This window comes from Sceloporus occidentalis, unplaced genomic scaffold, assembly GCF_023333645.1.
Source record: "Sceloporus occidentalis isolate IW3139 unplaced genomic scaffold, rSceOcc1.0.p SCAF_2, whole genome shotgun sequence".
In the NCBI taxonomy this organism is placed as follows: domain Eukaryota; kingdom Metazoa; phylum Chordata; class Lepidosauria; order Squamata; family Phrynosomatidae; genus Sceloporus; species Sceloporus occidentalis.
In genome coordinates this window covers 115,807,745-115,835,512 of record NW_028316982.1, presented here as the reverse complement: position 1 = coordinate 115,835,512, position 27,768 = coordinate 115,807,745, and the positions used below count along the sequence as shown (strand labels likewise).

The window sequence follows — 27,768 nt, the reverse complement described above, 5'->3', positions numbered from 1 at the left end:
TAGTTTTGTTTCTTAATCTAACAGACACATAGAAGGAAGATATACAAATGCTATTGGACTTTCTCTCAGATTGTAGGAATTCTTGCTCCATACTAAAATCAAAATCCATGAATACATGGAGAAACACGTATGTCAGGGAGAATGCTTGACTACTTTCCCCAATGTTTAAGTTCATGCGCAGGGGAAAGCCTATGAACATTCAGCTTAGAAAATGACCTGAGGAGGAAGAGAACTGCCATCATTGGAGACTGCTGATCAAATGTTTCAGTTTTAAGCCCAGGGCCTGTTCACACCAGATGGTGATCTTCTTTCAAACTGCAGGCAGCACTCACATGGAATACCATTTGTGTAAACCAGTATGCCCACATGAAAGCCGCACATGATTTTTGTGACTGCACTGGCATTTATTCCAAGCTTCCCCAATTATATAAACAAAATGGGAAGAAACCTTTAACTTTGGCTTTGAAAATTATGCCCTATTTCATTTTCAGAAGCTGACAGAAATTTGCAAAATGGGGAAAAACATAAAACAATTTAAGATGTTACAAAAAGAGACACTGAGTGCAAAAAAAAATATATCAAAAGACTGAAGCAGAGTCTTATAGTTCCTAACTTGTTGCTAAGAGACATGTTCAATTAAAGGAGTGGAACAGAGTCAGAGCAAGTAAATGAGAGACTAAAATAGTAACTGTTACTTAAAGACCAAGAATGTGGTGATATCTTTAGGGGGAAAAGCAAAAATGTTTTTCCCTTCAGCTCATCCTTCTCAATTTGAAATGTTTTGTTTGCCTAAATATTTGCCTAAACGATTGCTTGCAATGGGCATCAAGGGTTGCACTTAAATACATTTCAATGCTAACCTCCAGAAAACTGTCGTGTTTGAGCACACACATCTCCTTGAGTGTCAACAAGCCTCTATGGAACAACATATACCACTTCTCTTTCTTTCCAGCCAATCTGCCTTGCAGCTTTCCTGACAGCATCACCAAAGAAAGGAAATATTTCAATATGCTCTAAGTAGATCTCTCTATGTGTTTTCTTTCTGTGCCCATCCAGAAAGTGTTCTCTCTCTTTTTACTTTTGAAGAGGGAGGACTGAGAGGAAAGGTCCACCATAGTCCAGTAAAAGCAGGGGAAAAAACTCAGTTCTGATCTGACTCAATGTACAATGGAGCAGGATTTTTTTAAAATAATTGGTGCGGGGGGATGAAATGGGATGTAGCATTCTGACTCTCTCACCTTTGAGGTTTACCCCATCCCTAGACGCTGACATGAACAGAGTCTACTGAGTGACTTGAAGAAAAAGGCACTTTCCTGCTGTTTTGCATGTATTTAAACACTCAGAAAATAATAGAGGAAATGGATTTGGTAGCATCAAATGGATACGTTACCTTCTGGTGTCCACAAATCCTTGGAAACTGCCTGTCTACTAAGTGCAACGCCATTATAGTTTGGTGCAGTTTGTTTTAAAGGCTGGTTTCTAAGTACCTTTTCTCATTTATTTGACAAAAGCTGAATATTTCTGACATTCTCTTCTCAGGGTTTTGGGCTGTAATGCATGGATTGTCAGATTTATGGTGGGGGAGAGCGGGGGAAGAATGTATTTTAAAAGGTGATGCAGGTTGATTCTAAAATAAGGGGCCATGCTGAACTGAGATATGTTACATTAACTGACATTTCTCTCTGCCCCAATCTAAAAGGATCAAGGTGCTACTGTAAATATTATTAATCATAACAGTAGTATACAAACCAGTGTACCTAAGCTACTACTACTAAGCTATACTAAAAAAATAAGGTAAAGGTATTCCCTGTTGACAAGGTTGTCAAGTTGTGTCCGACCATAGCGGGTGGTGTTCATCTCCGTTACTAAGCTGAAGAGCCAGCGTTGTCAGAGACTGCTCTGTGATCATGTGGCCAGCATGGTTGTACAGAACACTGTTCTGTGCCTCCGCCTAATATATGTGTGTATGTATGTGTTTGCACTCACCAACATATCTTAAATAAAAACACATTTTTAGGACAAGCTCTTTACTGTGCATGAGAAAATAATTGCTTCTCCTTCAAGGCCCTGTTCTAGGAAAACTCTAGCAAAACAAACAAGATTACAACCATCTACTTACATCTGGGTAATAGTCAGTGGTAGGTACCAGGCGTTCAATCAGAGCCTCCAGTGATCCAGAGATGAGATTCCCATCTTGATAAACAGGATCTCCGCTTCGCTCTCCTGTATCTGGCTGCACCTGCCCACTACATCCAGAACCAAGCATACTGGAAAATATTGGTGTCTGGGGCATACTTTCCTGCAAGAGTGGAAGGAAAAAATGGAAGCAATATGAGCCAATTAGAAAGGCTTGCTAATTTGTATCTGCATGGCTTTCTAGTTAAACAATAACAACACTTGTCTAGGTTCACTAAAATCACTGGAGTTACGCACAACTAGCTCTGCATACCATCTGGCTGTACTGAACATTTGAGTTTAACACAGTCTGTTCTACAGAACAAGAGTTTAGAATCCCAGGAAGGTACAAAAAGCTTTTGGTTTTAAATTAAATATACTCTCATAACTTTACACTACACATAATGTCAGGATGACATTGATTATAATATTGTGTCTATCTAGTGGTTATTCTGACAGAAGAGCAAACCACCTCCTTTTCTGCCATTTCCAACAGTTCAAATGTTGCTCAACAACAACAAAAACATAGCAGAGTCAATCATGTGCAAGACCCTCTACAGTAATGTCAGCAAAGGAGTAGCTGAACACCTATGAACTAAAAACTCACAATTGAAAATCTTGGGAGAACAGAGTCGCTTTAAATTAATGTGTGTAAAGAGAGATTTACAGTGATGGCAATACATGGTAAGGAGTTCCAAAGTGACAATGATGGCCTTATGGTGGGCCATCATTGCTCTGCTCTCCCAGGTTTGGATCCTGTGAATCAGAGCCACTGCTATTAATCTTACAGGGCAGGGAAGTTCATATGAGAGAAGGTGCTTCCCATGGCAAAAGCTGGACTCACTCAAGCTGTTTAGATGGACAATTAGCAGGAAATAATTTGGTACGTCTATTCCATATGTCAGATCAGTATGCATATTCTGCTCGATCTGGTTTCAGCCTTGACAGCAACACATTTCATTTGGCCTGTGCTTGGAAACACAAACAGTTCTAGAAGTGGCTGAAAATGTGTCTGCTGGGCTGGCTACCCCATCTGCCAACAGGCTGGCATATTGAGAAGGCAGTTGGCTTCTAGAACATAGAAGGCCCTGTTGCTGTGGCAATGCTATCGGCAGGTGCCATGGAACAGTACTGGGAACAGAGACAGTCGACGGGGGGAGCAGTTAGTGAAAGGAGGCTGAGTCTGGCAGTTCTCTCTGTAGAGTTTGGCTAGAAGGAGGCAATGTGGAACCAAGGCCTGCCCCTGTGAAATAACAACATGGACCAGACTGCCTACTTATTTCCAGCTACCTGGACTGTGTTCCATGATGGGTATGTGCAAACAGAAGCTTACACAACCCCATGTTTCTATTTTGCTTCAGGAAAGAATGATTATATTTGCTATATGGATATTAGCAGAGATTAGCTCTTTCTTCTCCATTCTTCTAGCTATCAAACTGAAATGTGTGATGGACAATAACTGCCAATGTGTTTGTCTGCAAAGCAAATTTACATGTGGGGGGGGGGAAAACACCCAACAATCAAGTTGCTAAGGTTTGCTTATAACACAGCTAATACTAAACATGAATGTCAAAGTGATTACACATCAGTTGTCCATATGGTTTCTTAATAAGCCATGTTTACTGTCCTGTATTTTCAAGGTTGCTAAGTGGTATTTTAGGAGTAGCTGATAAGAGAAATGAGCAGAAGTCAACCCAGTGTCATCGCTTCTCTCAATTCATTCTATGTTGGCTATGGTCATCCTCCATGAGCACAATGGATTACACACACACACACACACACACAGAGAGAGAGAGAGAGAGAGAGCACTGTCTCTGATGGGTTGTGCTGCAAGATTTCTTTCCCAAAATGCATGGATCCTTGAGGCAAACAGCAAAAAATATGACACCTTATTGCAGTGATTACTGAAATGGGTGATACCCCCTTAGGGGCAGTAGAGAGCTCTAGAGAGGAGGTACGGGGGGAAAGGGGGTGGCAGGGAGGCTTCAGTCAAAGTACTAATGCACGATAGACATGGGGAACTAGCGACCTTTAAGACCATGGTGGGTATGAGGGTTGCATAAAACCACTTTTCAGGGTCCCTTAAAACCATTGCACAGCCTCACTAATCACTTTGTGTAGTGGTGTCTCCCACTCTTCACTTAACAATGCAAACTCATTCTCTTAGCATGTCTTTTGCTAGTAGGGTTGAGGGCGGTTGGGAAACTCTTGTGAGGCTTGGGTGCAGGGCATTGCTTCTGTGGCTCTGAGCAGCACCATTTTGGGACAGACTGCCAGAGCAAGGAGTTATTGCAATTCCCTGTCTCTGCACTCCCTGTTCCTAAGTTCTTCTGTCCTTTCAGCTTTCTTTCCCATTCAAGTCTCCTCCTCCATCTTCACTTTCCTTTGGTTCTCTGAACCAACTCATTTTCCTTTCTTTAACCTCCATCCCTTTCTTTGACATTTTAGTACCACTTTCTCTAGACCCATCTTTTCTTGAATTCCTATTTCCCTGGCAACTTCTTTGTCTATTGGTTGCTCTGCTCTTCTCTAAGCTCTGAGCTGCTTACTCATAGCAGCCAGAGATGTTTCTGCCTTCTGTGACATGGTATGACTTGTCCTAAAAGGTACTAGATCTCCTCCATGACATCCTTTAGAAGAGTGATTCCAAAACTCTGGCCTTTTAGGTGTTTTGGACTTTGGCTCCCAGAATCCCAGACCATTGGCCAAAACTGGAGTCCAAAACACCTGGAGAACCAGAGTTTGGGAACCACTGCTTTAGAATTTCATCACACTTTATTCCAATACATGTACACAAAATTCCACCTGCCATGCTGCAGCAAAAGCAATGGGGCACACATTGTTCCATGCAAACTTGAGCAACACAGTTGATGCACTACCACTTAGTCTCAACAATGGGATGACAATTCATGGTGCTAGTCAATCTCAATTGATCTTCAGCATTTAGGCTCAAATAACACTTACTTTATCTGGTTAGCTCTCTGCCACTCTCTTCTCCCAATGTGGCCCAATCCAATATACAGAAGCCCAAATAATAAAAAAACAAGCTTTGTTTGTGTTGGGCTGCTATACAAGGTCCTAAATGAGTAACACAATTGTTGCTGCCTCTTAGAAGAAAAGGGTCCAAGGCAATAATATCACAAGTATTGTGATTTTATCCAATCACAATCCCTTCCTTTCCTTTGCTTAAAGGGAAGGAGACTATAGCAGGGGCAACTTTAACATGGTACTGTATTACAGTCCCATCTTTTAAAGTGTGGAGTAAGCATGGCACCACAGATCTACTTTGCTATATAAAGCAGCCAAACACTTTGTTCCCTTTTAAGGCCGATTCTTGCAAAACCATTCTTAAAGTTTTCACAGCTATTTGGGAGCTTGTCTAAATCAGCTCTGCCATTACTCCAACATTAAGGGATTTCGGTATGAAACAAAAATAAAAACAGAAGACCTTCTAGGACAGAATCCTGCACAGCAGTTGTTATGAGTTAGAATATGGAATGTCCCTAATAGTAAACAGCAGCATTTCTCCCACAGCCCAGGCCAGTATTTGTCATTTAAATGTTTTGAAGTGACTCATGTGAATCAAGAGAGGAGACAAAATGTACAGTATTTAATTGGCATGTAATGGAGAAATGAGACATGGCGATTCTATGCAAAAGTGCTTCCTTGCTAATGTTCCGTGTTATTTCATAGATATAGTCACAAGGCGTTATTAAAAGAGCACATGACAGCTTGACAAGTGGGCTGTTCCTCTGGGAGGGACACAGTGACATAAAAGGCAGCTTGGTTCTGCTGTTATGCACGTTATCTCTGAGTTTATTTTTTTTTCCTTTTAAGGTACATTGTGGGAGTTTTGTATTTTTTTAAAAAAATGAGCCACTAATGTACAGTGCCTGCTATTGGGTTGTTAATTGAGATGAATATTCAAACTGCAGGTTATGGAGTGAAATATTCCCTCTTCCATAATTCTAAAAGTCAAACACTAACTGGCAAGAAAAGGACAAACAGAAGTATTTCTTCACATAGTACATACATACGGGATTCAATGTCACACATGTGTTGGCCATTAGCTGAGACAAAGTGGGACCTGAAACAAACATTGCAGTGAAGAGTGCTTCTCTTCAGAGTGCCAGCTATTTTCTTTCCCAGGATATTTTCTAACTCAATCCTGTTTTCCCACCCAAACCTGAACAAATAACACAACATTGGTGGCCTGTGAGCAGGTTACCGTACAATATGTACACTTCTGAAAACCTTTATTTACTGCTCAACCTTCTCTCTTGTTCCTGGGAGACTAAATTTTTGGCTATTACCTTGTCAACACTCATTAGCTGACATAGATCTACTAAGAACTCCCAGCTATACAAATGAAATTAAATTGTGTTAAGAGGTGGTAGGATACGTCTGTCCGCCAGCTGTCTGGGGGAAGAACTGCCGCCTTCACAACCTTATAGCTTCCCAAACCAAAAATCATGCTTGTTTCAGTGTTTTTTAGCTTGTCACTGAATTTAAGGAACACAGTTTGCAGGAAGAGAGACACAAACACTGCCTAGGGACGCATATGAAGTCCATGGGGCATGTGTTGCCCAGCAGTATCCCAGACGTACAAGTCTATCAAGGATGAGATCCCTAACCATGCATGCAGACCTGTAGACACAAGATACTTCTAGGCTTTTCAGAAGCTGTGATGACACTTTAGGGATAAGAAGAGACACATAAAATCCTCACTCCCTCTTGATGCAATCACTCAACCCAGTGATAGTGCATACATTCGAGGAATATGACTGGTCTAAGATCTTGACAGCTGTTGTACACAGTGTCTATTGTAAATACCACAGGAAGAAAAATGTTCCAGAAATCACAGGTCAGTAAGTCTATACAGACCTCTGCCCCCATATTGGCTGCAAAGAAGGGAATGGGATCTTGTATGCCACCGCCAACACTGGTGCACATACTGGTCCCATCCCCTGACACCTGCACACCTGTAGCTAGGATAAAAGGGGAGACCGCATTCATGCAGTTGATCAAGGGTAAGAGTTTAACTTTAGGGCAGCTTTGGTGCATCTTCTGGCCTCTTAAGATGCAAGTAAGTATCATTTAAACAGCATACCTCCAAAGTGACCTGAAACAGCTTTATTTTGGCCTGTCCGTTCAAGCCCTTAGTAACATTATGCGATGTAACTATATAACATTCCCACTCTGTTGCCTCACATCACCAACCAGCAGGATCAGAGAAATACATATAAAAATAACATCGTCAGGCAGTGTGTAACATATGGGTGGCAAGAAGTAAGAGGGTAAAGATGTGCAGCAGACACTGCGGTAACAACACCTCTTTGTCTACAATCAAACATTAGAAAAGTTTATGTCTGTGTGTGAGTGAGTGAGTGAAAGAGAGGGCGATAAACTTTTCCTGGTCACATTAAAAAGGGTATTTAAAATCAATACATACTTCCCATGCCGAGCCAAAGCGTCATCTCCACTTGTTATGTCTGTCTTTTGGTAAACACTGGAACTCAGCTGAACATCGGGGCCAATATCTTTAGATAAAACAACTCAAATAAAAGCTTGCAAAATCAGCCTCGGAGGCATATGTACTCTGGAAGATGGTCTAATTATAGCAACACAACTGTAGCCAAGTCCTAAACCATTCCACAACATACATTTTGCAGCTATTATTTTAAACAACAACAACAACACTGACAGACTCTCATGAAGCAAAAACAACAAGTCTCCAAGGGTTTAACATGTGAGCCATTCTCCTCCTACAGCATACAGGAAACACTGACTTTAAAGACTAGCTTTAAACCTTCGCTTGTGACATTGATTCCAACTCAACAAAAAGCCACTTGGGGAAAGTTAAATTGTATGTTTTTAATTGTACATTTCTTTGAAACTGTACACCTGCCCTGAGTCCCAATTTTTTTTGGGGGGGGGGGTGGGAGAAGTGGGATACTAGTAAAATATAACATTTATTCCATTTTATGTCAAGGGTTTCTATCCCGCCTTTCTCCCACAATGGGATTCAAGGCGGGTTACACTCACCTTAAAAGACAGAAGCTAAAAACATTCATTACAAAAGCTAAAAAAAAATTAAACATTATTGATATTAAAACTTAAGTTAAAACACATAGCTAATAGCAATAACAGAAGTAGTAGTGGTGGTGATGCTAGTAGTAGTAATGGTCCAGTATGTAATTTACTGACCTTTAGGGGGAGGGTAGGATGCAAATAATGATAATAATAATAATAAGAGGAGGAGAAGGAGAAGGAAAGAAGTGGTAGTAGTAGTAGTTACTGATATTTAGGGGTAAAGTGGGATGCAAATAATAATAATAATAATAACAATAATAATACTACTAATAATAATAATAAATAGAAAGAAAGAAAGAAAGAAAGAAAGAAAGAAAGAAAGAAAGAAAGAAATGGTGGTAGTAGTACAGTAGTCTAGAATGTAACTTATTGACATTTAAGGGGAAAGCAGGCTGCAAATAATAATAGTAGTAATAATAATGGAAAGAAAGAAAGAAAGAAAGAAAGAAAGAAAGAAAGAAATGGCAGTAGTAGTAACTTAGTGACATTTAGGGGGAAAGTAGGATACAAGTAAATAAGAATAAGAACAGGAGAAGAAGGAAAGAAGGAAGGAAGGGGTAGTAATTGTAGCAGTAGTCCAGAATGTAACTTAGTGACATTTAAGGGGAAAGCAGGATGCAAATGATAATAATAACAACAGAAGAAAGAAAGAAAGAAAGAAAGAAAGAAAGAAAGAAAGGGTGGTAGTAGTCCAGAATGTTACTTACTGATATTTAAGGGGAAAACAGGATACAAATAAATAATGATGATGATGATGATGATGATGATAGGAGAAGAAGGAAGGAAGGGGTAGTAGTTATAGTAGTAGTCCAGAATGTAACTTAAGTGACATTTAAGGGGAAAGCAGGATGCAAATAAATGATAATAATAATAGAAGAAAGAGAGAGAGAGAGAGAGAGAAGTGGTAGCATTAGTCCAGAATGTTACTGGAAAAAGTGGGGGCTCCCCAGAACATTATAAAACAAAATTAAAAAATAAAGGGGAAAGGGAAAGGGGAAACTCTGTCTTACCCTCATTGTTTTCTGCAGTATGTACATATGCATAGGGCAGCCCTGCAGATCCGGGTGGCTTTGCAATTGCAGGAGAAGGTGCACCTCTCAGCCAGGCATTGCTGTGCCAAGCCTCTCTAGTGCTAGTAGTGCTGCTGCTCTGAGAGCCTCAGCTCCTCTGAAGCAGAGCCAGTCCGCCCCCTTCCAGCTTCCCAGCCCGGGTTCTGACGTCAGCAGCTGGCTCGGCCCCTGATTGGTTGAGAGGGAGCCGGACCTGGTTCAAAAGGCGCGCGCCAGCCTTTGTTTGGCAGGCTAGAGAGCGCGCGCCAGAGAGAGAGAGAGAGAGGTTTGCAAAATTGCAAGGCTCTGCTTCCCTTTTGGGAAGACTAGCTTTGCAGTTGCAACAGATGGGAGGACTAGGGCTTTTGCTTTCACCCACCTTCCTGAGAAATTAAAGTGCTGTCTGCCTAAACAGAGTCATCCATCCATCCATTCATTCCTCTACAGGGTTTTATTATTTATTTATTTATTTATTTATTTATTTATTTATTTATTTATTTATTTATTTATATTTTAATTTAATTTAATTTAATTTTTAATTTTTTTAATGTTATTTATTTTTATGTAGTTTTAATTTTTTTAAAAAAATAAAAGGGAATAAATTGAGTGGTGAATGTTTAAGTTATTTGGGAGTTGATGTTGAAGAGTGGGGTATAAATAAATACATATTATTATTATTATTATCATCATCATCAGCTAACCTTCCCTGAGAAATTAAATGGTGGGGTCATTCATTCAGGCATTTCTCTACAGAATCATTCATTCATTCCTCTCCAGGTTTATTTTCTTTAATTTTATATAATTTATTTCTCTGTAGTTGTGTTGTTGTTTTTTAAATAAATAAATAGGTGAGTGTAGTGACCATTTAAGATATTTGGAAGATGGGTTCCTCAACTTTGGTCCTCCAGGTGTTTCGGACTTCAACTTCCAGAAGCCCTAGCCATCTTGGCCAACAGTCAGGAATTCTGGGAGCTGAAGTCCAAAACATCCTGGAAGACCAGCGTTTGGGAACCGTTGAGCTTAATGCATCAGCTGTCCCAATTTGGCAGAGACAGGGCCAAAAGCAGGCTTGCTGGTGAACACGAAGGAAATAAAAGCAATGACCATGGAGGATTTACATGAGTTCAACCTAGAAAATGAGGAAATTGAAATAGTGATAGCGTTCCCGTACCATGGATCAAACCTGGATCAGAGCGGAGAGGAGTCAAGAGATCAGAAAAAGACTAGGAAAAGGAAGGGCGGCTGTGAAAGAGCTTTAAAAGACCCTAAAGAGTAATGATACACAACTGAACACTGAAGTTAGAATCGTCCAAGCTATTGTATTCCCCATCACCATGTACAGATGTGAAAGCTGGACAGTAAAGGAAGAAGACAAGAAGAAAAATCAATGCATTCAAGGTGTGGTGTTGGAGAAGAGTGCTGAAGTGCTGTGGATGGCCAAAAAAGAAATAGACATGGGTCCTTGAACCCCTGAGCCTGAAATCTCCCTGGAAGCCAGGATGATCCAACTAAGACTGTCAAATGGCATGTGCCACGTCATGAGAAGGCATGACTCATTGGAAAAAGTGCTAGGAAAAGGCAGAAGGAAGTAGAAAAAGAGGATGACCTGATGCCAGAGGGCAAGACTCAGTCAGGGAGGTCATGGGCCTGAATTTACAGGACCTGAGCAGAGCAGTGGAGGATGGGGGTCACAGTGATCCACAGGGTCACTATGAGTCAATGGTGTCACTTGGGTTGGTGTCGCCTGGTGTGGGAATTCATAGTGTCACCCTCCCCCCTTGACCTCTTCCCATATCACACCATACAGAATCCTTACTAATGCTTTCTTTGTATTTGTGTTACTCATAAATTGTATTTCCCACATACCACTCAATGTAATGTTAACAGTTATGACATACACAAGCAGCAAAGGTAAAATTATACCTTCAAATTACAATGGCGCTTTAGAGAGCACCCAAAAACGGCGCTCTGTCGGCGCCACTGGTTGCTGTGTCCGGGAACCACAGCAGACAAACTGTGATTCCCGGATGCAACGAAAAAGCTGCAAAATGCCGCTTCTTTTCGCGCCGCGGAAATGGCGGCGCAAGTGGCCAATGGCGCACTCACGACATCACTTCCGCTGCGTGCCGTGCAGACGCTAATCGTCCGCGACGTCAAGATGGCGGCGCCTGTGTAGAACCATTTTGTACGTACCGAGCACATACTAGGATTAGGGGCGTCCAAAAAGGACGCCCCTTTCTAACCCTAGTACGTGCGCGGCACATACTTTTTGCCCGTGCGAAACAGGCCAATATCATATGCACAAGCTCAGTGTATAAAGGACTGATTAATCTTTCCGCAGAGGCTGAATCTGCACTACACAAATAATGCTGTTTGACACCCCTTTAACTGCCGCAGCTTCAGGCTATGGAATTCTGGGATTTGTGGTTTTGTAAGCTATTTAGCCTTCTCTGTCAGAGAGCTCTGATAACAAACTACAGATTCCAGGAATCCATAGCATGGTGCCAGTGCAGTTGAAACGATATCAAACGGTAGTTTTTTGTGGGGTTTTCGGGCTATGTGGCTATGCTCTAGAAGAGTTTCTTCCTGACATTTCGCCAGCATCTGTGGCTGGCATCTTCAGATGAGATGGCATCTGTGGCTGGCATCTTCAGATGGTGCCACATAGCCCAAAACACCCACAAAAAACTATGGATGCCAGCCATGAAAGCCTTCGACTTCACAATTTCAAAGGGCATTATTTCTGCAATATAGACGCAGCCCTTGCCAGATCCCAGTTTCTCTTGGTGCAAATTGAGGTTGCATATACACTGCAGAATTCATGTAATTTGACACTGCTTTAACTGGCATGGCTCAATACTATGGAATTCTAGGAGTTGTAGTTTTGTGAGACGTTTACTCTTCTCTCTTAGAGAGCTCTGGTACCACAACAAAGTACAGTTTCCCAGAATTCTATAGGATGGAGCCAAGGCAGTTAAAGCATGTGGGACACAAATGCTTGCCCATGTGTGTCCCAGTTGTCATCTGTGAAATATTGGAGAGTATGCAGTACTGACTCTGTTGCTCTGAACTGGGTCCTTGTTGGCTTTAACACTGGCTTTCTGATTTATAAGATTTGTCACAACGGGAACCCTGAGAAACAACACAAGTACATTGTTACAGGAAGGCGATGGTATTCAAAGAGATCAGCAGGGCTACAGCTGAATACTAAGAAAACAAAAATAATGATCACAATTGAGTTACATAACTTTAAAATGGGCGATGAAGACACAGAAAAGGTTTTTTAAAAATTATATACCAGTAATGTATCAAAATGGAAAATGTAAGCCTAAATACCCTAAAGGCACCAGATCCCATCTTATCTTGGAAGCTCAACAGGGTCAGCCCTGGTTAGTACTTGGATGGGAAACCATCATTGAATTCCAGGTGCTGTAGCCTAGATTTCAGAGGAAGGAACTGGCAACCTCTGAGTTTTCTTTGCCTAAGAAAACCCTGTGAAATTCATGGGGTATCCATAAGTTGACAAGTGACTTGAAGGTGCACATACCCACAAAATCAAGACATCAGATGAAGACCAAGGATTGGAAAGGCAGCTATGAGGAAACTGGATAAGATACTCAAGTTTAAAGATGTATCATAAAATACCAAAAGATAATCAGTCCCATAGTATTTCCCATTTCTGTTTTGTAGCTGGGAAATGTAAACATTGAAGAAAGCTGACAGGAAGAGAGGCAATTCATTTGAAACAAATTGCCCAAGAAGGATTCTACAGAATACCATGAACAAATAAATGACTCCTAGACCAAATCAAGCTGAACTCCCTCTAGAAGTCAAGTTGAGTAAAGCGAGGTTGGCATACTTTGGGCATAATGTGAGATGATATTACACACTGGAAAAGACAATGTAGGTTGTTGTAGCCGCACTGCAGAAACAATCCAGGTTGACACCGCTTTAACTGCCATGGGCCAGTGCTATGGAATTCTGGGATTTGTGGTTTGTTTTGGCACCAGAGCTCTCTGACAGAAAAGGCTAAATGTCTCACAAAACTACAAATCATTGAATTCCATGGCACTGAGCCATGGCAGTTAAAGTGGTGTCAATCTGGATTTTTCTGCAGTGCAGGTGCAGCCAAAGCCCGGGTTCTTCTTGTGACTACTTCATGTACCATGGCTACAGTGATGAAATATTACATGAATTGGTATATATGGGATAACAAACACTCGGGTACTGTTTCTAAGAGAGCCAGTGTGGTACAGTGGTTTGAGCGTTACAGGAGGCAGTAGGAAAAGAGGACAATTGAACTGCAGGTAGATAGGTTCAATGAAGGGAGTTTGCAAGACCTGGGAGATTTGTCATTCATAAGGATGCCATAGGTCGAAGCAGACTTAATAGCAAACAAGAACAACAACAACATATATATATATATATATATATATTTCGCAAAGGATTCCAGTAGTATCTCTGACTCTTTAAGAAGAAAAAATTTCTAGCATAAGTTCTCATGGGCACAATCCATTTATTATTATTATTATTATTATTATTATTAATCTGATGATGTGGACTATGTACACAAAAGCTTATGCTAGAAATTACTTCCCCCCCAGTGAAACTCTAAGGTGCTATTGGATTCCTTTATATCTTTCTCCATTAGAGATGGTATAATGTTTTTGTTATTACACTCGTCCCTTCACATTTGCAGCTTTGACTTTGCAAATTTGATTATTCATGGATTTTATTAATATGTTCTCTCTAGGAATATCTAGGTCTCCAGTGCAACTCTATGGTCAACTTTAACCAAAAGTCGTACTGAAGGACCTAGAGATTCCTAGAGAGAACACTTCACTTGGCATTTGTAGCTTCTCCAGTACAATTTTATGGTCAATGTCTGGCAGATGTTGACCCTAGAGTTGCACTGGAGGACCTAAAGATTTCTGGAGAGGTGTTCTCTCAAGTAAAAACATAGTGATTTTGTTATTTGCGGTTTTTCCATATTCACAGGGCTCCTGTGCCCCTAACCCCAGCGAATGTGGAGGGAAGAATGTAATTCATGTTTAATTTTAAATTTAGCATAAGCAAAGTATATATATTACACTTTACAAAGTTTCATCATGAAAACACAGACAAGATCCTGTTGACTCATAAGAAGGAAGCATCGATGTATCTTTTATCAACACAATGCAACTGATCTTGCTGACAATTTCATGTCACTTCAGTTCAGTCCAGACCATGACAGAAAATGCCTCCTTATTCTAATAATTAATAATAATTAGAATAGTATCCTCATCCACCAACTCTAACCCTAAGTACATGCAATGGCTGTTGCTTCAATTCATCCCATTTCCTTCACCTCCCTTCCTTCCCTTTGTTGTCTCCTGCTTTGTATATATTTAGACTGTATGAGCTTTTTGGGTGGGGATGGAGCTCTCTTCCTTATATGTTTTCCTGGCTTCTATGTATTGAAGAACTAGTGCTGCTACAACAGCTATGACCTGAGACAAAGCAATAGTAACTACGACTAATAACACATTCCTGAATAAAAAGCTAGATATGATTTTGTTAAGGCTGCAATGTCCTGTTTGTTGGCCTGCTTATTGAACTCAATTGATGGGATGGATCTGGTGGCCTGACCTACCTTGCTAGGTTCAAAGGTATCCAGAAGACATTTTCACAAATGATACTAATTTCTTTTAATTTGGACTTGTAGATGAAATCATCTTAGCCTTAGCAATCAAAACATATTGTGCATATACAGTATTTTCTGTTTGACGCTCCATAGCAGAAGTTGCAGGACTAGAGGCAATGTAAGGACTATGAAAACAGCCCAAAGCTCATGACTGCTTCATGTACCGTGGCTACAGTGATGAAATATTACTTGAATGGGTAAATGCAAGACAAAAAACACCCAGGTACTGTTTTGAAGAGATCCAGGGTCGTACAGTGGTTTAAGTGTTGCATTAAGAGTCCAGGCAACCAGGGTTCAAATCTTCTGGGGAGCAGAGAGGGAGAGAAATGCAGGACTGCTGGGGCATCCTGGGAAGGGAGAAAGGAGGACAATGTTTTTTTTAATTAAACTGAGCACATATGCGATTGATTGCTTTAACAAGTACATGTCTTTGCAAGTAGATGCAAAAGCGATCAATCGAATATGTACTCAGTTTAATTTAATTTTAAAAAACAAGTACAAAGACAGCACTGACAGGGGGAGAAATGGTGGATCTGTCATAAACTGAGGAGAGATGATAAACATCCCTCCTGAATACTTCGATTCCAATCTGTCGTTCCCACCTATTTGACTCGCTTCAGAATTGATTCCTATGAAAAGAACCAAAAAACCCCCAAAACAAAACAAACAGTATCAAGTAACCCCAGGTTATTTGTGTTTGCCCTGCTTCTTTCCTCCTGGAATCGATCCAATGAGGATTAGAAGCGGGTTCAAATAGGAACGAGAGTCATTTGCCCCGAATTCTGCTTCGAAGCAAACTGCAATGGGAATGAGCCCTTATATAGGGTTGCCATTAGTTGGAAATAGCTTGATGGCACGTAACAACAACAAACTGCTTCTAAAGAGAGGGAACCATTCACTATCATGGTTAGGGTCCATTGAAATCAATGGGATTTTGATTCTCATTCCATTAGTTTCCATGTGATGTGAAACCCACTTCTACGTATGCCTATTCTTAAATACAGTGCGCCCTCCCATTCCAGATCCCTCCGCATAAGGGGAATTCCAGGCGTGCTGGAGTCCCATTGGAAGTAATGGGGTTTGTGCCCAAGGTGTGCGGCAGTGCACATGCGTGCACCAGAGGCACGCACCCCATTAGTTCTTCTGGGGCACATGACAGGCTCTTCTGGTGCGGCTTTCAACGTATCCTCTAGGTTAAGTGGAGCTTTTTCCTATCGAAGTGTGTGTAAGATTGCAATAAAAGCTATTGATTCCACATAATGTTTTACTCCAACATTGTAAAGTAAATCAGTATTCTTATCTCCATCATATCAGAAGTATTATTTCGATGTGGCGTAAGCAGGTTGTGGAAATGGCACATGGAACCTATGATTTGGCTATATTTTGGTTCAGTGGCAACACTGTATCTTGGCCATGAAATTCACTGGGTGACCTTAGACAAGTCATATGCTCTCAGCCTCAGGGGAAGGCAATGGCAAGCCTCCTCTGAACAAATCTCGCAAAGAAAGCCCCATGACAGGTTCTCCTTAGGGTCGCCATAAGTCGGAAACAACTTGAAGAAATGCAACAACAATAAAAATCCCAGTTATATTTTAAAGGCTAATGAAACGTCTTCAGGGAAAATGCTTCATGTCAGTTCCATGTGCTGTGCTAACAGATCACTTCTGTTTCTCCCTATAAAACAATCCATTTTTGCCAGCTGGGCTTGTAGGAATGTGTACATTTTCCCGTATTCAGAAACATCTATTACTGGTGTCCACTGCTGAACTCTTGGTGCCTCCCTGGCGCTTTCTGAAAGCAGCTCTGAAAGTCTAATAACAATGAGGAACCAGCATACAATAATAATGACTAACTTGCTCCTCAGGCAGTTTCTAAACAAACCTTGAAGAGAACTAATTACTATTAGCGTTTCATCTTGAATGTTGGTGGGTGGTTAAAGACACAATTCTTTCCTCGCTCTGTACAAAGGTCATGGCAGTTCGACTCCTTCCCCGGCAAATCTCTATCAACACTTCTGGCTTCCCTTGTGGGCTGATAAGAAACAGAACATTTCTGCCATTTTGTATGGGGGAAAGAAAGGGCCTATTCCTTCAGGACGGACTTTCCAGTGTCTTATCTCTAACTTAATTCAACTTTGTTGGCTGCGCTTCCGCTCCATAACTAGTCATTTCTACACTCGACGCAGGCTTCTTAATTCTTCTTAATTCATTCTGCCTCCCAGCGTGAGAAATGGCGCCGGTGGTTAAGAATGGCTGTCGAATGTAAGGCTCCTAGAATAAGCTGCTCGGCTCAGAAGCCTTTGTGCAACAGACAAATAAAAAACCATGCTGACTGCTTCCATCCCGTAGTGCATGTCTCAGATACCGTCTCCTCCCCCCCCCCCCCCGAGCTTGGAAATACTACTTTATGAACTATAACTCCCATAATGATTCACTGGGCATTCCAGTGACTGAACAGATCGCCCCTAAGAAATGGCGATCTTCGCCATATCAGGGAGGCAGCAACTGCATGTCACAGCCCTGATCTGGCCTTTCCATGGAACAAAAAGGAGCTGCAAAAAGTGGCTCCTTTTTGTGTCGCAGAAAGGGCACAATAGCTGCCAGCCCTGTGGCTTTTCAGCTCTCCTTTGGCGCTGCATCATCTGGACGCAGCACCAGAGGAGCGTCATAATGCCAGCCATCGTGTGGTGAGGCGCATGGCATCACGCCAGAATGGGGGAGGAGTTGGGGCATGCATTGTGTGGATGCCATGCCCCCCACTCCGCCCCCATACCAGCCTTTGATGCTGGTCTGTACAGCCCCTTAGTCATGCTGCCTGGGGGATTCTGGAATTTATAGACCAAAAAGGAACTTTTAAAAGCTTGGGAGTTTGCTCCCCCACAGACAGCAGTATGCAAGGGGTGACTATGCTTCAGGTGTGTGAGGCAGTACTGTCAGCCCTCCATATCCATGGATTTTTTAAATCAATGGATTCCAGCATCCACGGTTTGAAAATACCTAACCAATACATACATTGATTTTGCTATATAAGGAACACCATCTTACTATGCCATCATATATAATGGGACTTGAGTGTTCACGGATTTTAGTATCCTGGTCTTGGTAACGAACTCACAGTGGATACTGAGGGCTCACTGTATTCCCAGTTTTTCAAAACAGCAATAAGGGGCAGCTGGAATTCAGAACGTGTGCGACGATTAGGGAGCAGCTATTAACAAGTCTGTGTTCTACCTAAATACCAGATAAAAGTATTGATTTCAGTTAAGCTATCCATGTGCTTCACTGTAATATGAACACATTACAGTCATCAATTACATAATGCCCACATGTCCACAGAATTCAATTACATGATGCCCACATTTCTGTCTTTATGAAGGGCCCACAAATTTGAAATATGGGTGTTTTTGGCATCGTCTGCACTCTATAGAAAAAAGGAAAAGCTTTCCAATCCTCCAATAAGGGACACCCCTTATAATAAGGGGCACCTGGCAGCCCTGCTGTGAGGGTGCATGCAAAGGCCCAAGGAGAAGCTGCAGCAAACATCACCACTCTCCCTGGCCTGATGCCTTCATTAAAAATCTAATGAAGGTATCCAAGAAGCTGCCTTTTTTCCATTTAGAGCATTGATCTAGCTCAGCACTGGCAACACTCCTTGACAACAACCCTGCTGGGTTTCAGACAGGAGTCTTCCTTAACCTTGCCTGGAGACTCGAAAGATTGAACCTGGGACATATTTTGCTTGTAAAGGAAGTACAATGCAGTGACGGCCCATTCCACAAGTTCAACTACACCATATTCAGAAGCACTATTATATAATGTAACATTATTTGAATTGCTCATATGATCTTTGCCCATTTTATGTGATTATCCAGACTGTTTCCACAGAAGATTTCTTAAACAGAAGTAGCATAAGCCCCAGGAACGTCTCTTGGGCAGATTTCATTCATTTCCACAGGCTTGCCCTGGAGACCTTCCTTCAAGGATTGTTCTAGAAATATTTCTGTACATTTTAAAGATATATACACTCTGAAGGTCATGAGTTATGCAATTGCTTAATAAAACTACAAAGAATAGTATATACAAAGGGGGAAAAAGATGTCAGCAAAAAGAAAATGATTAAGATAATACACACAGATTCAAATCATACTAACTAGCACCAGCTCATCTAAAGCAAAATTTGGGACTGGTCATTTACTGAAGATCAACAAGACCTACCACAGTATGGTCAAGAAGAAACATCTGTGATATCAAAGCTCTTTGGCTTGTAATAAATATCTCCCCAGTGTCATATTGGTCCCCCCCTCCAACAGTATTTAGCCTTTACATGGTGCTCTTCAAGTGCTTCACATACATTTTCTCAGTAATCCTTACAACAGCCCTCTAAATTTTGATTATTAAGTAAAATTATTATCCCCATCTTGCTGATGGCAGAATGAATAGGGTGAGAGCTATGAAAATAGTGTCTTGGTTAAACTATATAATGAATTTATGGGAGATATTTGAATGGAAGTATCTTTCAGTCATGCTACTCAAGATCCTTTCATGCAGAGGTTGGAATCATGCAGCCCTCAGCATGTTGGATCACAACTCCCAGCATTCTTCACCTTTGACTATCATGTCTAGGGCTGCCACATCTTGCAATTCAACCACATCTGGAGAGCTGCATGAGTTCGATCTATAACTTCATACACAAAGAACTGATCATGGTAAATCAGCCCTAGTGCTCATGCCCCACCCAATAACCAGACATTGTGATTAAGAGTTTACAATAACCAGACATTGTTAATAAGAGTTTACAAAGATTACATGTTGGGGCTGCTGTTTGAAGAAACAAAACATTCTGAGTTTGAGAGGGAAGGATATCCGAAGTCTGTAGAACATTTCAGATTCCACAAATCATGTTTTCCTTACTACATTTGAACTTGACCCACAGCAAGAGGGAAAAGATTTAAAGTGAATATATTTTCTATGAGAAGAAACATACAAATGACTACAGGCTGGACTTTGAACTGATAAAGCTTTTGAAGTTTTTATGTATATTTTAACTAAACCTACAAAGGGAACAGATATCCCAACATGGTTTGAATGAAAAATTCATAAATGTACCTTGAGATATATAGATTTGATGTAGATGGTTTCCAGAGCTAACCCAAGACATTTTGCTACCTGAAGTGAAGGACAAGATGTAATCCCATCTTGCTATGTACAAAAACTACTTGGTTGATGAAAGCACTTCCTTCAGTGCTTTCAACAGGATAGTATCCACCACTATACCCCAGAGAGCCAGTACACATTGTGAGGCATGCATAGCATGGTCCTCCAACACTGAGGATGGCAGCTGTGTGGCTGTGCAATTGTCTCCACTGTGTGACACCTGAAACAATCAGCTCACTCTTCCTAATATAAAGGCTGGTCAGTTTACTTTACTCACAGGTTTTGGAAAATGCAATGGAAACACAATGGGCAGTTGAGCCATTGGACTATTTTAGTACTTTGGGAGGTGTGATATGCTTCAAAGACACAAGTTGCAGGAAAGAACATTAGCTTGAGAGATACCTTTGACAACTCTCTTGTTTCGCTGATTGCTCTGAACTGCCAAAACAAGGAGATTGTTATGCACCTGGCAGGCACAGTATGTTGCTGGTAAGGCTGCCAGACAAGCAGAAAGAACTGGCCTGACCAGTTGTTGTTTTTTTGCTTTTGGTTGTCAGCCAGTTGGTTTGTAGCTGTACACCTTACATTTCTTGGCTTTGTGGCTGTGGAATCCTTTGCAAGCCATCTTCTATTTATTTTGGTAATGTGCAAATAATATTTTATCCATAATTAGACTGTAATATTTATACTGCAAGCTGTCATGGATTTTTCCAGCTGTTGAAAATACCATACTCTTCTTACCTCACTTATCTGCTCAGCAACATTTCTCCATCTTCTGTTGATCATGATATTTGTGTTTCTGGTTAGTAACTAAGATGATCTTGGCTTGCTTAAAACTAATTGTAGCTGACTGTCAAAAATAAACTTCATGCACACTCCTGTATACACTGATTTAGGAGTAAGATTTATTAAAGTAAATGGGAATTCTTACTGATAAATATGGACAGAGGCTACATTGCATAGCCTTTTATATCCCTTGCAGTGCCATGTACACTTAACCCTCCACATTCATGAACTTAACATTCATGGTTTTGATTATTCCAAATGTTAACTCTCCTTTGGTGCACACTCCTTTTCCTCCTCCCTCTCAGGCTTTTCTCCATGGGGGTAAAAAGCCCAGGAGAGAGGAAGCAGCCAGGAAGAGTGAACGCTTGTGCCTCTTCCCTCGGCCCTTCTGGCCCTCTAACTGGCTCTCCAAAGCCAGTTAAAGGCATGAGGATGCAGAGGAAACAAGGAGCAGGTACACACCTGTGCCTTTTCCCCTTCCCTCCTGTCTCTTTTAACTGGCTTCTATGTGGCGGTGGGTGTGGGTGTGGGGTTATTCGCGATTTTCCCATGTTCGTGGTAGTCTTCTACCCCTAACCCCCATGAATGTGGAGGGACAAGAGTATTTGGATGAACAAGTAATCCTGTCAATAGAAAAGTGCAAGAACACCCAAGATCTACAAGACATCACTACTTTTATTGGGGCAACCCAAATGCACAATATACATGTTGCAAGCTTTTGAAACTCCACTGGCTTCACCAGGCAAAGGTGTTAAAAATCATACAGAAACAAAGAAAATTATGATGATTTTAGAGTCACAGGCCTGCATTTGGTCAAGATGTTGTTGTTGTTTTCAGTTATGACAATAGAAATTGTTCCTTCAGATCAGATAAAAGGGAATTAAGGGAGGTCAGTTACTGTATATACTCATGGATAAGTCTAGAAATATTAGTCAAAAAATCAGCCTGTCCCCAAAATTGGGTCAACATATTGATTGGTCAATGTAAGTACTGTATCTTAACTCTTAAAAACATAGGAACCAACCCTTTCACTGAATAGAGTGGCAAACAGCGGGGGATTAGTCCATTCTGGGAGAACCTTAAAGAAGCATCGGCTGCCACTCCGCTCTTCTACAGCACTACTTCTGGCATTTTTGAAAGCCTAGGCAGGAACATAATGTATTTTTTAACATTTTTATCTTTTAATTGTATTTTATTCTTTTAACATGTAACTTGTTTTAATATTGTAATAATTTATTTCAGTTTTAATGTACTATTTCTGAACTATTTTAATTGCACTGTTTTTTTCAATGTTGTGAGTTGCCCTGAGTCCCAGTTTTGGGGAAAGGGTGGGATATAAATAAATATAACATTTTTTTGGCATTGTTTTCCTGTGCTTTGTCCTTTATATCTTTGGTTACATGCCCCTGGGTTTTACCATCACCTTTTCCATGGGTTATATCAAAATCCATAATGTGGGCCCCAAAACCTGCCCTTGATTCATACTTGAGATTGACTTATGTTTGAGTATATATACAGTACACCAAGGCATCTTATTTCCTTCTACAAGTTTCAAGGTCTTTATGCCTTTCTTTGGACTTAGCATTTGCAGTAAAATTGGTAAAGATGATCAAAAGAGTTGGACAGTACAATCCCATAATTATGTCAGAGTGTTCTGGGTACTCTGCCATTCCCAGAGTATTGCTGGGTTACTGCCAAGCAGGAAAAAAGGGTGGAACAGTTTTTGGTCTGTTTTCTCTGTGTCTTTTTTTTTTTAAAGAAAGAATTTTGCTTGCATTGAGAACAATGAGAGGGAAATCATTTAATTTGTGGCCTGAATCCTATGGGATCCTAGGATCTGTAATTTGTCCAGGCACTAGTGCTCTCTGCTTGAGAGTTCAAAATGCTCCCCCCTAAACTGCAGATCCCAGGATTCTACAGAATAGAACCATGGCTGTTAAAATGGAATCATAATGCTATAACTGTGTGGTGTGAATGGGCCCCTGGCTCCAGCACTGGTCAAAATGTTCTCCCATGTCAAAGGTTGCCATAAATTGTTGAGATTCACAGCATTCAGAGCTTCCTCTACTCTATATACATTGTTCCTCCCCCACTTCTCCCCTTTCCTTCCCCCTTCAACACTAGTGAAGTGAGGGGCATATATATTTCTGTAGCAACAAAGATGGGGAATCTGTGTTCAGAATTGGTCTTCTGCACTTGGAGCTCTGTGTCCAGCTCTGAGGAGGATTCTGATGACTCCCATGTCCTCTCAATTTTGAGAGTCTACAATAAACAGACAGCTGAATTATAGCATGTTTTAAATGGTTTACTTAAAGGCAGTTACATAAATTGCATACCTGATTCCTAGAAAAGAGTAACAAGTAATTACCCAGGCATCAATTTACATTCTTCCAAGCTAGGCTGCTTTCTTAATTACAAGGGAAGTTGCTCAAGCATATGTTATTTATATCCTTTTATTAAGTTCCTTCAATAATTTTTAGGCACATGTAAACTTGTTTTGTAAGCTCTGTTTTTGTTGAATAGCATGCATATCATGAAGAAGGGAAGAATTCAGTGTCAGTCTGATATTTGGACTAGAGTTTGACAGTGATCAAATGTCACAGTTCTCTGAAAGTTTCAAGCTAATTCATGGTGGCTCAAATATATCAACATATGCATTTATTTTCAGAGAAACTATGTAGCCTTAAATATGTATTTTGAGAGAAAATATGCATTTAATATGCACTTTCAGAGAAAATGCACACTTAAGTGCGTTGTTTGAAAGAAAATATACAAATGGTCTCCTGGGAAATTTCACATGGGTGGAACAAAGAAACTGTGAAACAGCAACAGGAAGATCCACGGGAAGCAATTTATTTTCTTACTCTGTGTATGGCATTTGATGAGGTTTCCATCTTAATAGCAACTTCACTCTTTCTAATTTAGAGCAATAAAGAGGACAAGGAATATCTGAAAAACAGCGGCAGCCTGTTGTTGCTTGCTTTCAAGTTGTTTCTGGCTTATGTCAACCCAAGGGGGAACTATCAAGGGATTTTCAGGGGTAAGAACACGTGCCTCGCCCAAAGTCACCCAATGGGTTTCCATGGCCAAGCAGGGATTCTAACCTGATCTCCAGAGTTGTAGCCCAATGCTCAAACCACTACACCATGCTGTCTCTCTCCAGCAGCAGCTAGTGGCTTCCATGTCAGTGAGATGGTGAATCCATACCAAGATCTGATCAGCTTCAAAGGAGGTATCCATAATGCTGAGCCTATTTAATAATAGAACCCAGCACCACGGAGGCTCCGTTTAAAGCCTGGATTTAAACCAGGAGTGGCCTTACTGCCCTACTGACATGGGAGCCACTAGGCACCACTGCTGAGGATACCATTGTCTTCTATTGTAGTCATTTTCCCCCTCGCTACTTTTACAGTTTTTGTCTATGCTGCTGTCTTTACATGTTGTAAATGTTAATGATTATTGTTTAATTCATTTTTTAATCTTTCCACCATTGCTTTGCAGGGGAAAGTGGAGATACACGTTTTGTCTCACACAGGTAGCCAGTGTTGGATGCATTGCTGAACATGCCTTTTTGGAATGTAATGACTAGCAGATGTACTGAACTGTTTCTATTTCTTATGTAATAGTACAGCATGTCCAAAAAAGAAGAACAATTCTTGGAATGCTTACAGTCAGGATGCTTTACTAGCTTGTTATGGTGGCATTGCATATTCTTAGTAGTATTACCTGGGCCTCCTAAAGACATAGGGTGTGGTATAAAGGCGTGAAGTAGAAACCTTCAGAGAATTTCCACATATTAGATACCACATTGCAGATGAATTTGGTCACTGTAGTCATGCAACCAGCATTCGCAACAAGGGCATAAAACAAGAATGACCCTGGCTGTGTTGTGCTGGGAATTCTTAATTTTTAGGTATAGTGCAATGTTGTAAACTTTCCTGGAGTGCCATAGTGGTTTGAATATTGGCCTATGACTCTGGATACTGGTTTTGATTCCCAGCTTGGCCATAGAAACCCACTGGGTGACCTTAGGCAAGTCACATGCTGTCAGCCTCAGAGGAAGGCAATGGTAAACCTCCTCTGAACAAATCTAGCCAAGAAAACTGCATGATAGGTTCACCTTAGGGTTGCCAAAAGTAAAAAATGGCTTGAAGCCACACAACAACAACAAGTAAAATTTTTCTACCCCCAGGAATTTTCTCACATCGCTTTTGTCTGGTAAGGGAATGTTAGATTCTGCAAAGCATTCTGGGATATACAGTGAAGCTCCTCTCAGTTTATGCAGTGCTTTCACATGACCCACCCTGGGCACACAGAGAGTGCATTTCTCATGACACTTTCTTATGCATGTGCATTGCAAAGGCAGACTGGCAATGTTTCAGGTAAATTTACTGACTTGCCATTACTCCCAAGGAATCCTCAAACCTTCTACATATTCCCAGGCTCAATAGAATAAAGTCTGAAGTCCATTAAGTGTACAGCCAAAAATACTATGATAGGCATGGGATAGTGCTATTGAACAAGAGAATCATGGAAGCCTAAAAATAGTGGGATGGAAGTTGTAAATAAGAGTAAAAACAAAATAAAATCAACCCAAACATAAGTTGACTTCATTGTTTTAATTTAACTTGCTAGGTATTGATAATTATTCTTCAGTGTCACTGTTTTAACTGATCAGAATTCCCAAAGCCAAGCTCAAGTTTAGTTCATAGCTTTTGAGAGCAAAATGATTGGGCTGAAGTATGAATTTGGGAAGGATGTACTATTTACTTTTGTGAGATTCAAATAAACCTTCAAAATCTGGTGTAAAATTTTGAGTAGCATTGGCCAAGATTCTGTCAGGTACATGTGCACAGATAAGTATATGAAAAGCCTCTGAAGCCAACCCTCACCCCTGCACAACCATCCCATGCTTCACAATGCACAGGCAGGACTGGAGCAGTGTCTGGCTATGACTTCACAACCAGATGCAAAACAATGACATCAGCCCTACTGTACTCATTTTGCACCTGGCTATGGGACATAGCCAGATACTTCTTTGATCCTGCCTATTTGCCGCAAAGCACAGAATGTCCATGTGGAGCAACTTAAGGTACCTTACAGTAAGTCTAGAGTAGAGTATATGGCTCAGTGTAGCATAGGTCCATATATGGATATTTATGCCATGCTGAGGGGATGTTAGATTGAGGTTTATGTCGTGAAATGTTACCCCATTGAATAAATACAGCCGATGTTTATTTCTGTTATTCTAAACATATATTTTTATATATATTATAATACACACACACACACAGTGTTTTTCCTTCTTTAGCAAAATCAGAATGGTTTACATGAAATACAGGCTGTTTTCCATGCAAGTACTGGCCATCTTCCACAACTGCTGAGTGCTTTTAGATTATTAACAAGACAAGAAGGCAGTATCAGAATATAGTGTCATATTGCATCTATGTTACAAATACTGTATTGCATAGTAGTTCATTTGGAGGTCTGTGACTTGTATTTGACAGTACATAATATAAAAGAGGAACATTACATTGTAGGTGCAGTATGATGTTAAATTCTTGGAGGCTGCAAATTTGCAGTGCAATTCAATACATGTCACCTTAGAAGTAAATCTCACTGAATTTGATCGGTCTTATTTCCAAACAAGCCTCCTTACAATTTATCTTTACACAGTGAAGAGACATGAAATATTTTTCATGTGTTACAATTCAAGGAAAAAGGTTTTTGTCTGGCTGAACTTTTGCTGTGCATTGGATAAATTACCCATTTGAAATAAGTGGGTTCAAATGCTCCCACTTCTGTTGTAGATTGGGGCCTCTGTACATACCAACATAATGATAAACAAACTTATTGAAAACTGGATTGGATTACATCTGAGGTTTCAGTTCCTTGTGTTTTCCGTCACTAAGTTGCTTTGTTAGGGCAGGGCTTCTTACAGTTGGCAAACAAAGCTTCAGATAAACAAAAGAGGCATGCCGGATGATGTGGCAGTATGGAATGCGAGAGCATTAAGCAAAAATGCTCTCTAAGAGGTGATAAGCATTAAGTAGGTATGCAGCCTCAGGTGAATGCTAAAGTAGACACATCTTATAAAGCTTTATTATGGGATTACAGACCATAAGGTAAATATTTATTATAAAGTTTTGTTATACTATTAACATTTTGTCCAAATTATCTGTAACAAAAATAAGCTACCATTGCAGTCCAGTATGTTTACCAGACCTTGGTTTGAATTACTAGTTCCAAGTACAGTGAACCCTCGGTATCCACAGGGGATCCATTCCGGATACCAAAATCTGCGGATGCTCAAGTCCCATTGTCCTCAATGGTGGTGTGGTCAACATTGGGGACAATGGGGCTTTGCCACCCCTGTGAAGCCCACCTCGCCGTGGCGGACGGTGACCTCCCTTCCTCCTCCTCTGGTTCTTCCTCCCTCCTTCTCCTCCTCTTGCCCTCCCCGCCACTGCCATCGTTATTCCTCCTCTCTCCTCCTCTTCCCCCTGCTGCTGTTGCTCTTCTCCCTCCTCTTCCTCCTCTTGTACTCCCCCCCCCCCCCCGAAATCTGCAGATGGCAAGTCCGCAGATATGAAGGTGGACTGTAGAGTTGTTGTTCTCTGCCTTGAAGTCATGTCTCTCAGCATCCTTGGTGCTTGTATTGAAGTCCTTCCCTCCCCAACACCTTCATGTACCTATTTTACATCCTCTACCTGACCCAGTTCCTTGCCTGGCCGGCACAGGACTTAAAGATACCCCCCCCCCCCCACTCTTCAATATCTTGGCTTATGGAGACCCTAAACTGAATCTATCATGGGGTTTTCTTGGCAAG

The 27,768-nt window shown here is 41.0% G+C and overlaps 1 protein-coding gene across 4 annotated transcripts in view; it reads right to left on the bottom strand.

Moving 5' to 3' along the window:
* LOC149318909 (ras-GEF domain-containing family member 1A-like) overlaps window positions 1–27,768 on the bottom strand; it is a 301,950-nt gene that overhangs the window by 43,604 nt on the left and 230,578 nt on the right. For 2 of the 4 annotated variants that reach the window (XM_089510664.1, XM_089510666.1), the window contains one exon: window positions 2,120–2,299. In XM_089510664.1, the coding sequence (XP_089366790.1) occupies window positions 2,120–2,299 (180 nt within the window). Of the gene's footprint in view, window positions 1–2,119; window positions 2,300–7,627; window positions 7,650–9,278; window positions 9,400–27,768 lie in introns of those variants that run through there. The other 2 variants (XM_089510665.1, XM_089510667.1) reach the window with 2 other exon arrangements.